This window comes from Phaethon lepturus, unplaced genomic scaffold (genome assembly GCF_000687285.1).
Source record: "Phaethon lepturus isolate BGI_N335 unplaced genomic scaffold, ASM68728v1 scaffold20071, whole genome shotgun sequence".
Classification (NCBI taxonomy): Eukaryota; Metazoa; Chordata; class Aves; order Phaethontiformes; family Phaethontidae; genus Phaethon; species Phaethon lepturus.
Genome location: NW_010517235.1, coordinates 1 through 12450, shown reverse-complemented (window position 1 = coordinate 12450; position 12450 = coordinate 1). Strand labels below are relative to the sequence as shown.

The 12450-nt window shown below is 42.2% G+C and overlaps 1 protein-coding gene across 1 annotated transcript; it reads right to left on the bottom strand.

The window, feature by feature from the left end:
- Window positions 1-11671: 11671 nt before the first annotated feature.
- Window positions 11672-12445, bottom strand: NHLRC1 (NHL repeat containing E3 ubiquitin protein ligase 1; the record flags this gene model as incomplete). The annotated part of the gene is made up of 1 exon (XM_010296335.1): window positions 11672-12445. A coding segment is annotated over one exon (774 nt), but the record flags the coding sequence as incomplete, so codon positions are not given.
- Between the last annotated feature and the right edge of the window lie 5 nt (window positions 12446-12450).

The window sequence follows — 12450 nt, the reverse complement described above, 5'->3', positions numbered from 1 at the left end:
GTTTCTGGCAGAGTATTTAACATCCCTGCAGTTCTAACCTCAGATACGGGCAATAGTTCTGTACTCCTCCGACAGCTAGTCGTGTGCTGTGTAGCTCACGTTCCTTAGCTGTCAGGTGAAAAAAATGATACACTGATGGGTTTATTTAAATTTTCTTGCTATTGATGCTAATTATCTGTGTGCCATCCCTTTTTCACATCAGGAAATGCTCCACCCCTGACTCAAATACCTTCCTAAATTTGTTTATACTGGGGAGAGCAGGGCTGTGGGTGTTCAGCCTGGATTCACAACCAAATGATACTGTGATGAAAACATATGTAGCTGGGGCTGTTATCACTTGAGTTATTTCCAACAGTGAAGGAGGAGGTATGGGTGACATTGTAAAAAGCATTGCTGAGACTCAGCCTGGAAAACTCAGTACAACATTTAGGGAAGAGGAGTTCAAACTGGAACAGACCCACAAAAGGGTTACTGGGAGGACTGGGGAGTTGTGAATATTATCAAACAAGAGCAGACTAGAAAAGTTCGGTTTGTTTAGTCTAGCAAAATGAAGACTGAGAGGGATATGGCTGTTTATGCTTCCTTTTCAGGCTAGTTAAAAGCATGGGGCTACTCAAGTTCAAGGAAAATACTAGCACAGGAACAAATAAAAACTGTCTTTCATGCAGCCCTTTTATTCTGGGCTGCGTTAAGGAGGAGAGGTGCCAGCAGGTCGAGGGAGGTGATTCTTCCCCTCTACTTAGCACTGGTGAGGCCACACCTGGAACACTGTGTCCAGTTCTGGGCTCCCTGGTAGAAAAAAGACATGGACTTACTGGAGTGAGACCAGTGTGGAGCCACAAAGACGATTAAGGGACTGAAGCATCTCTCCTATGAGGAAAGGCTGAGGGACTTGGGGCTGTTCAGCCTGGAGAAGAGAAGGCTCAAGGGCAGGATCTTATCAATGTGGATAAATACCTTGAAGGGAGGGGGCAAAAGGGACGGAGCTAGGCTTTTTTCAGTGGTGCCTGCTGACGGGACCAGAGGCAACAGGCACAAACTGGAACACCAGGGGTTCCCTCTGAACATCAGGAAACACTTTTTCACTGTGAGGGTGACCAAGCAATGGCACAGGTTGCCCAGAGAGGTGGTGGAGCCTCCATCCTTGTAGATGCTCAAAAGCCATCTGGACATGGTCCTGAGCAACTGGCTCTAGGTGGTCCTGCTTGAGCAGGGGGAGTGGACCAGATGACCTCTAGTTGTCCCTGCTAACCTCAGCACTTCTGTGATTCTGTCTTGGAACACACTCAGGCTGGACATGAATTCACTTCTACCCGCAGAGGAATGAATGGCCTCTTACACAGAAGACCAGAGGACCAAACGTAGCTAGTTCTAAGACAGCTTGATTGTATTAGATTCCGTGATAGCAAGGAACTTGTCCTGCTGACCCTACCAGACACATGCCACTATACAGTCTTTAAACATCATGGTGATGATAATAGTTCATGGTAGTGAAAAGGGAAGGAAGAGGAAACAGTTTTGTATTGTTTAAGATCACAAGGTCCCAAAGGAACTGACCTGTGGTTAATATAACTATTAAGTTATGAAATGGGATTGATGTTACCTTAGTAGAGACTTATAATTTTTCCTTTTTTTCCCTTTTCTATTATGTATTAGTAGAAATCAGATGCTTCTCCTAAGAAACAACAAACTGTCAGAGCTGGTTTGTAACTTCATTTACAATTTAAATCAGAAGGCAGGCCCCAGCAAACTGAAGGAAAGGACAACCCTCCCATTATTCCCCCTGCCCAGAAAGCTCTCACCCCTCTTCATCTTTATGATAAGGAATGTCTGGTATGCGAGCGTCACTCCAGCACATCCCTGCAGTTCTCTTGTCACTATGAATCCCAAATCAAGACTAAGGGCACTCGTGAGCAGGGAGCCCGCTCACGAACACTGTCTGGAGCATCACTAATTACTATGCATTTGCTAAGTGCAGGTGTGTGCCTTACCACAGGTAGAAAAAGTGAGTCTGCAGTCTCCATGTCTCTTCAGTGAGCAATCAGGTACTACACGCAGCCCGTCTAACATACAGCAATGCCCAGGCTGTGTTTCCAGAGGCGTGCTTTTTGCTCAGTAGGGAACGCTGTAAATATGAACAGCCTTGATTAGTGGCAGCAGCCTCTTGGAACAGAAGGGCAGCAGGCCTGTTAACCCTTTTGCACTCAGTCACAGTCCCCCTATTGGTTTACTTTCTGCTTTCAGGGAGAAACTGAACTTTGCTGGCTACCTTGCGTGAGTCCTGGAGCCTGGGCTCTGTCCCTGGGACGAGGAGGAGGATGGGGAGGGAGGAGTACATCCACCAAGCTTGCTTACTAAGTAAGCTGAGCTAGTAACCATGCTGGCCAAGCCAAAATTTCTCCTTATGCAATTACTTTGTAGTGATGCCTGCAAATACGTGCTCTAGCCAAACAACATCCTAAAGTGTGGGGAAGAAAAGAAGCTATTGCTTGAAATAGATTAGAAAGGAGAACAATAAGCGTTGGGAGGTCAGCATGTAAGGAAGCTGAGTGAGGCAAAGCCTTGAGAGAGGCAGTGGAATTGTGTTCGCTAAAACATATGGAAGTCAGCTCAGTACAGATCTTGGCTCAGTTCTGCTGTCTATTGATGTCAACAGGAAGATTCACATTAAGTTCAACAGGTTTCATCAGTTCCTGTATAAGGTAGAAACAAGTGCTGAAGGTGCTAATTAAGGTGCATAACATGACTTGGGATCTTTTATTTAGAAAACAAAACACCCAGTCATGCCCCCTCCCAGTTCTTCCCAGCCTGAAGAAAACATACCAAATGCAACCATCTCAGAATCAACAACAACAATAACAACAATAAAATTATCAGCAACGGATCATACTCTCATTTTTAGATTGAAGACACTAAAATAGTGTAACCACTGGGCATCCTTTGTTGTCATGTCACTTCAGATTTCGTCTCCTTTGATTCATGGCAAAAAGGCTTGCTCTTTACAGGTGAAAAAATTAGAGGAACAGATAGCCTATGCACGCTTCCAAGCTTGTAGTTTGTCTACACCAGCATTTGTCAGGGAAACTCAGACCACTCACAGAAGTCATCCACAAAATCCAATACGGGAAAACCTCTGGATAACTGGGACCAATCTGCTGCTGTTGCAGAGAACCACAAAAAAAGCCAGTGACTTTCAAGTTAGTGACTTCTTGATTTAGTTTTGCCCACAGTCACAAACGGAGCTGCACAGGGGAAGCCGGGGTAGGCGGCTTCCTAGAACTGTTAGTCCACACACAGTTTAAATTGTACAGTCCTTCACCGTTTTCTCTCCTGCAATAAAGCTTGCACGCCTGTCTCCCAAACGCATTCCCTGAATGACTTAAGTCCTTTCCCGCAATTTATATTGTGATCTGAGGTTTCCTCCCTTTAGTCTGACAGTAAAGCTGAAAGGCTGTTTTGGAAAAGAAACACGGCAAATCCAGAACATGGACGGAACCTCTGGAGGAATTAATCCTTCTTCTGAAGTGAAAGTGGAGTGAACACACATATACACCACACAGTGTGACTAAACAATGGCTAATGAGAAATACAGTACTGGAAGACACTTCAAGGGACTAAACAACCAGCTGGGAAGAATGGGTGAGGGCTGTACAAAAGGCACAAATTGGAACAACATGGTTGAATTTGAGAAATCAAAAATTCAAGCTTATAGTCAAGAAAAAGATTTGAGATTCAAGTTCAACACAAGCAAGGGGGTGAAAGTCCATCGCTTGATACAAATATTTGAAAATAATTCAGTTGCATGGCTTTTATTTCTCCAGTGAAAGAGATACAAAAAAGAGAAGATATTCTTCTGCCTTCAAGGTACACTTTTTCTAAGTGGGTGGTTTTGTTTTTTATCTCAGTAACACTGACACAGTGGAAAGATGAGGAGAATAGTATCAGCTGAATTTTAATGATAACAGCATCCAAATACTGAACAGTTTTATGAACATCACAAAATAAATGATAAATAGGCCCGTAGCTCTAATCCTGGGCAACTTCAATTTCACTTTGCCATACTAGGGGGAAAAATGGTGCACTTTTCACCTGGTCTTTAAAAGCCAGCATTCCTCCATCTGAAATGAAAGAAAAGGTGGCTAACCATCCTGCAACCTCAGAAATACTTTTGCATCATCTTCTTGGGATCTAGAACCTACAGCAAGTCTCTACCACAACGAAAACATCATAACTTTCCTGAACTGTTGGCTAAGATGAATAACCTCCTCTTCAGGATCTGCAAGAGCATTTCAGGTGCAACATCTCCGCTGATGCCAGTCCAGAGTGAGTTTTACCCTTTTTTTTTTGCTGGTTACTGAGTAACCGCACATCCCGAAAGGCAGGTCTTGTGCCAATTCCCTTAGTCTGATGGAGTCTTAGGAACCAGGCAAGGGCTCAGTATGTTTCAAAGACATAAATAAGAAAAGCTAAACCACTGCACTAAATTTGTTTCACAAAAGATTTCTGATGTTGAAAGAAACTCATCATTAGTTACAATATATTCTAAACATGGGCAGGACTTTCAGCACATAAAAAAACCCAAAGCAGCATTCCCAGAAATTGTCATAATAAAGTCTGCTGCAAAGACTTCTCCAGGGCAAAACCTCTGCACTAGCCTGAATCTACCTAACTTCAAGCCCAGTCCTGCAGCATTTATTTATGTGGACAATTCCATTTGCATGACTGCACAGATAAACGATTTATGACAGAGCAAGCCTCAACTCAAACAAGTCACTTTAAGGATTAGTAAGAATAGAAAAAGACTAATACACGTATTCAAAATACTTCTGGCTCCATACTTTCATGCTGTAAGCTGAGTGGAAGTTGGTGCAGCCCTCACTGAAGAGCCCTATTTCCTACCTAATTAAGGACAATGACAAATAAGGGAGCCAGGCACATCCTTTTCATATGAAGATGATTATAAATTTTTAATACTTAATCTGTCTGGCTCTTTTTGATAGATTTCTTATAAAGCATATCTTTAATGACATTATATTTCTTCTCACGTTAGCTCCTCATTCTGTGATAGTAAAAGATACAATTGTTCTTTGTTTCTTACTTTCAATACAGGCCTGTAGTTACTAAATTCTGCTTAAGAGTGGTTAAATTCCATAGTCCATATCATTCAGGAAATCATGCTAGGCTAGCGTTAATACTTTCATATGGGTTTTATCTTTTATCTATTTATGTTTGGAAAAAAAAAACCAGTAAATTAGTTACCTCCTGCGATTATGTAGGTGTGCAAGTTCTTTCCAGATCATCATCTTTGTATTAGAAGTTTTAAAAGCAAGCTTTGATACAGGACATCTTTTTTTCTTTTTTTTACATCTTCACAGTTTTATCAAAATTAATTCTTTCATTTTCCCAGCTATAATTTTATCTCTCTAATCCTATATCCTGCTTAAAATTGCCTACCCTTTGTTCATTACAAAGCATATAACTATAGAGTATTGAAAATGGTTTACAGAATCTTTTGACTAGCAATATTTTCCTGATTTAAAAAACAATACATTCCATGAAAGTAGAATTTGTGCTCTCTTCAACTCACTGCCCATATAGTGCTCACCTGTGACCAAAGAACAAAAATTTCCTACATTGAGGGATCTTTAGAAAAATGCTATATATGTATTTATTTAATTATAGGGAGCATACTTCCCTAAAACACTTAGTTTGCTCCAAATCTTCATTTCCCACTTTTTTTGCTACACAAAATTTTTTGCTACAAATACAGAGCTGGAGTAATAGATAGCTCTCCTAAGGATTACCATCTGAAAAGTGCCTAACTGTGGCTGAGAAATCTGTTCAAATGTAGGTTATTCCCCTGCCAGAAGTCAATAGTAATCAAGAGGCAACGGCCCTTATTGTCTTGTCCAGGCTGAAATGCTTCACCTCTTAAGAAAGCATTCCCTTTACTGGAACGATGGGTGCGCTCTACGCTCTGACTTGGTGGGGCTCACCCTCTGCTTAAACCACAGACACCTTTCATTAATTTCTTCTCCTTTTCAGGATGATCTCCTCTCCTCCTTTCTATCCTCAACATGAAATAAGTAACTTGATCACTGAAATGGGGCTTCACAGCAGTACACCTCCTTACAGAGCATTTCAAAACTCTGAAACTATATGCCTTTGTGGTGCACACTGGAAGCAATTATCTAGGAATACATTGTGGTTTAGAAAAGTATTAATTACCGTGATTTGTAAGAAACACCAAAGGAATTAGTAACAAGAAGATCATCAGTAAAATGTCAAAACTTCTTCCAAAATCAGGAAGGCAACTCCCAGACAAGAGGATAATTAAACACAGACTCTCCCTGCTTTATTAAGGCACCGACCTTGTAATGGGAAGTCTGAGATCTAGTCTCAAGCCTGCCAAAGGCTTCTCTTGATTCTCAGCTCTCCTGTTGGCAGCTGCAGGGCCAGGACATTTACATTGTGTTTGCCTCAAAGAGAGGCTGGAGTGCCATGTTCAAAAATATCTGTAAATCTCTTGGAAAGCAGTGGTGAGAAAGAGGCATAAGTGCGATGCATCATCAGCGCACCGAGAACCGCTCCAGCATTAGATAGCTTTGAAGCCGTCCGGGAGAATCAGACAGGTTATACTAAGGAAGCACTCTAGAGAAAGCCTGTATGCTTATGTAACAGTATCAAATATAAACATGTTATTATTAATGCATTTAGTTGAGATAATGAAGTTGAAAATGTAAACGTGGAGCAGAGGCACAGTCAGTGCCCACTTCGATGGAGAAGCACAGAACTGGTAAATACTCCTTCCCCCTAGAATGATGCATGACCCACAGCAGCGCATGGCAAAGGGAAAAGTGCCAGATGGCACACTTTTAATGTATTTCAAGTTTAAAGATTTACATGTTCTGTACATTTGGGATTTTTATATGCAGGTAATTATGTAATAATTAACATAATAATTCCCCATTGCATTCAGTAGCATAAAGGGTTTGATGAAGAGGAATCAACAAGACAGTACATGTTCTCAGCTCATCTCCAGGGGAGCTGACCCAGCTGCCTTCTGCCCAGCGACGGTTGGGCATTACATGGCGAGGCAGACCAGTACCTTATTTCAGGTCTGCCAGGCCTGTTCTTCTTTGCAGTCAGTGACTGCATGTGTGACATGATAAATTTTGAGTTCTTTCGGCAATTTTGGACTCTGTACATACCCGTATCAGACAGCAATCTCTACTGTGTTTCCAGAGCCTTGTTTGTGCCTTCGCGCTGGCTCCGCAGCCTTCACATCAAGTTAAGTAGGCACGGTAGGGAGAAAGCCCCCCTGTTGCTGGGGGTCATCCATTCCACCTGGAAGAACGTCCATTCGGATGGAAGCACTTTTGGACACAGCTGGCCAAACCAAGAGAGCGTGCTGCGTCAGATGAGCTGGCAACTCAAACAGCACTTGCTGGGGCTGGGGACGGACAGGGCTGATCAAGAAATTGCACAATAGGCCTGACAAGAAGGTTACAAAAGGCAATCTCTTACGAGTCATTTCCCAACAGACTGTTCTAGACGAGGACAGGGGATTCTGCATAGAGGCTTCTGATGTACTTAGAGAGGAACGGAAGGTAACAAGTGGAGAAAATCCTATCATCGGTAAATTTAAACTGCCTACATAGGGGCTAGGCCTCAGGCACTTGCTGCTTTCTGAATGATCTGTCACTTCTCCTGAGACGTCTGAATGAAGCGTGAGTGCAAAATCTGTATATTTTCGCTTTAGTTATATTATACGCCTGAGGAGGCAAGCTGTGACTCACAGGTGACTTGTAAACTGTAAGGATGGGCCTCTGAGAAGAGTGGGGGAAAAAACCCCAACCCAAACGTTGAAGAAAAAGAAATGAAGGCAAATTCCTCCTGCACAGGGTACAACAGCACCATAACCCATGGTCCCATGGGAGAAAGCCGCTTTTTTACCTCTGTCAACCCTTCCAGAAAGGAAAGGTCTCCTGTATTCAAGGCCATCATTTTGATGCTCCACGCAACTCCTAGTGGTTTGGGGGCTGGACATGCCAGGAGGTCCCCCCTTCACCTGAAATCAGACCATGTTAAAAAAATGGTACGGTGGTGTTACGTCCATGCTTTGTGAAAATGTAAACATCAAATTGGTGTGCACAGCAATGTGGCTGGAGGGAACGGACAGATGGTCAAACAGACAATGGCCAAAATTAAGTAAATTTTACCTCCCCCCCCGCCCCGTATTTCTTTCTTCTTTTTATTACTCAGTCTTTATCTATTCATTATCTAATATTCTGTTCACAAGCAGAACAAAAAAATATGTATGTTACAGGACACAATTTCAATATACATTTCTGAAATTCCTCTGCCTCCTTTACTCCTAACCACTGTAAACATACCCTGGTATATTTATATGCAATGATAGTAACCCGAGATCAGTGCTTAAAAATAAACCAAATAGGAATTGCAGTGTGTGTGTGCGCCCAACAGACATACCAATCTATAGTAGGGGCTGAAGAGATCGGCACTAGGGGAATACTGTCCACTATATTTGTTTGGTTTTAATCCAAATTGTTAAAGCATGAGGTGCAGAAGGTTATGCAAAGTTTAGTTTAGGTTCTTTTTTTTTTTAAATGAATGCAACGGTAATTATCACTGAAGTGACTAGACACAGTCCCACTTTACACTCCAGATGAAATGGTGACTGCTCTTTTTCAAGGATAGGCAGGTATCTGGCTATCCCCATTTTGAGCACATCAGTCAGACCCCCAAAACATCACCTGCCTAGTTGTAGGTGCCCCTTATCCTTTGCCATCCCTCTCTCAGAACCCAAGTTTTTGTTCTGTTGAATCTGTGACTAAATTGCAACAGATTCGCAGATGGATAAGGGCAGTATGCATCCCCTCGGCCTTTGAAAAGCAGATGGCATTAAGGTATCATCCCAAAGACAACAGATACCTACAGTAGCTATAGGGGAAATGTGCACATATGCATAAAGGGAGAAGCAAAAGTAAGTAAAAATGTCAAAAGCTTTTTAGTTTGTTATCTGCATATTGGTAGATCTCTTTCATTACCTCTTAAATTCTCTTGTGTGACAAAATAAAGTTTTTAGGTTTACTGCCGCATTTTCCCTTATATGCTGAAGAATTCAGAATTTTTATACCAAAAGGAAAACTGCTGCATCATTCACAGAAAAAGTTGAGATTTGCTTGCAGTAGGTAAAGCAGAGACTGCAGGAGATAGCACAGAGCAAACGAGATAGAATAAAGGCATCAAGTTTATTTTGCTTATAAACCCAAACATCAAGTGATTTCTAGTCATAACCGAAGGATATAGGAGCAGAATGGCAACGGGAGTTTTTGTGGATTTTACAACAGCATGAGTCAAATACTTAAATATCAGCATTTCAGCTGCTGGAAAGTTGCCTGCACAGCAGTACTGGCACTAGGAAATTTGCCCATCTGTAAGCTCAGTAGCAAAAATAAGCTCCTGGTGCACACAAAGTTCTGTGGAGATCAAAGCTCACAGCCCACGGTTCAGAGGAAGGGTCCAGGTCCCACAAGTGCTATTCCAATAAACTGTTAATTATGTATGAATACAGCATTGATGGTATTGCATGCATTTTGAAACACAGCAGTTCCCCAAAGGAAGTGTTATCTCATTGTTTTCATGTCCCTCAAAGACAGACATCTCCTTGGCACCTAGAAAGGAATACATAATCCAGGGGGCTGCTTCTCTGAGTAAATCTCCTTCCTGATCCCTCAAGAGGGCTCCTGCTCAGGGCTGTACACCTCCTACTGCAGAACAGCCAAGGAGTATTTCTGGTCCCACCAAAGGCACTTACTCTGTGGCTTGGCAGTAGAGAAGGCTGGAAAAGACCAAATGCAGAGGTCCATATATTTTTCAATAGCAACAAATGACCCTACAACAACTTTAGCAGGACATCTGCAACTAAAAAAAAAAACCAACATCTGCAGGGCAACCGCAATATGGAAATTGGGTTGTAACAGAGAAAACCATGATAGAAAGAGATGAGGAGTTTTCACTAAATTATTCAATATAGGAGTAAGCAAATCACGCTTTATTGGCAGGTTGCTGTTCAATTAACTTTTACAAATAGCTACATTTAATAGATTTGTTTTGTTTATATAAATGTTAACATAAGACAGAGTAATACATTGTCTGAATTAGAGGGCTAAATTGCTCCAATTTAAAGTAAGTATTTGGTAAATCACTGGTGCAGCCATACATGCAGTTATTAAATGCCAGACCAAAAGCCAGATTAAAAATTTACCAACAAAAAGATCTCCTGTGAACTTCAACTTACATTCGTTAATATTCATGATTTCAGTGACTAAATAAAAGAAATTACCCCAAAAGTTTTAGGTCATTTTAACCTACTTGTCCCTACCTCAGATAGCATTTACATTTATATCTAAATTCTTTTTAATGTTGAACTGCCTGAGTAATTATTTTAGCTGCAGGTAAATGCCTAAAAATGCAGCAGAGACTTCTAGTAGGGGTGTTAAATCCTTCTCAAAATAATTCAGATATAACTTAACTTCCACTGTGCAATAGGGCAACAAAACTCTTGCCCACAGTGAAACTGTTTTCAAGAAAATATAAACTGATCTAAACCTGCTGTGCATTCACAATCAACAAAACCTAATTTGGAAGCTAGGAAAAATGAGGCTTACATCCCCCTTTCCATATTACTCCTCCCCAACATTTCAATTTTCAGTTGAATTTTGGAATTTCGCACACAAGAGTACCATATTAATAACAAGACAGAGGCAGGCAGTATTGGAAACCTCCCAAGCGTAGCTGTGTTAGCAGCATAGCCAGCTCAATTTTATAGATGCAGAAGTATTTGTGGTCTAAACACAAATAGTTCAAGGGGCTTTTACCACGCTGGTAACCACACACCAAATTATCTCTAGGTAAAGACACAGACTTGTGCATTATACAGGAAGACCAAGTGCTCCAGTACAACTCCAATAAAGGTGGGAATAAAATAGTACAGAGAAGAGTGCTCCCAGAAGTACGTTTCCCTAGTATGGAAAAAATGGGCTTTGAGCACCAATTCACGTAACTCACTAATCAGTGGTACCTCATCCATCGCAATGATCTTAGCTGGATTCAGGTGACCTTGAACTGAAGTTTCCATTTCTCCTATCGTTTTCTCAAGCCAGTCTCCTTTCTTGTGCAGAAATCCTGGAAACAGAAACCACTCTGTCACTCTGAGTATATCTATGCTTAATAAAGAATAATGAAAAGTACATGCTGGGAAAGGTAAACAAACGACGCATCACTTTCTCTTCCAGTTGCCAGTCTTTGATTACTCTATTCCAAAGGTCATCGTTATTGCTTGTCAAAAAGTACCAAAAAATGTTTGATTGTCAAGGTATGGAATAGTTTTAAAATGCCAAATTATTTGTTTGGTTGATCCGTTGTTGACTATGGCCTGCAACAGCCAGGTCTTTTCCCGTGGATAGGCAAGAGGTTAGATACACAAGTTTTGCAGGAACCACAGCATGTTGGTCAGTGAGGGCAATTTCACTTAAAGCCAAGTCCAGAAAATGCCTCCTCCCTACTTGCCTACTAACACCAGAACTTTGCTTGCTTTATGGCCAAAAAGCAGCTTGAACCTATAGCAGTAAATACCTAAACCCAGTCAGGTGGAGCTATATATTTTTATTGAATGATCACCGCCGTCTAAAACAACAAGGGAATTGTTTGCCATGCAAGTCAGTCCTACAGGATAAGAAAGCCCATGGCTAATTAGAGGGTTAAAGATGGGGAACTCCTCAGGTTTCCCTAAGCATATTATGGCCTGGCTACAGACGTCTGCTACTATAACACGACCTTCTTTGTCAAAGGCCACAGCCGTAGTATATATTTTGGAGGGGAAAACGAGGTTCAGACCGAAGCTATCCATCTGGCCAACGAGATTCATCTCTGCACTGAATATCTTCACTCGGGTGCTGTCGCTGTTGGGTCCTTGAGCTTTCAGGTGTTCTATTACGACGACAGCACCCGAGGTCTGGGAGACCGCAACCCCTCTTGGGCTGATAAGCTGAGACTGGATCATCTGACACTTCTTTAATTTCCCCTTCTTGAAGTCGGCTGTCAAGCGGTAGAGTGTTCCTGCCTCCGAGTCGGTCAGGATTACTGCACTCTCAGCAGTGGCATCCAAACCCCAGGGCAAACAGAAACCTTCCTGGACAGCCAGGACACCCCTTCCGTCAAAATCAAAGGCCTTCACGGAGCGGTCCCCGCCATCGGTGACCACCACATGCCCATCCGACGTGATGGTCACATCAAGCGGGTACTTGATATCATTGCCTGCATCCCCCCGCTCCCCGAATCGCTGCAGGCAGGATCCACTCGGCCCAAATATGTGGATCCTCTTCTTGCCGTCGTGTGCCACTGCCAGGCGCCCCGACTTCCGGC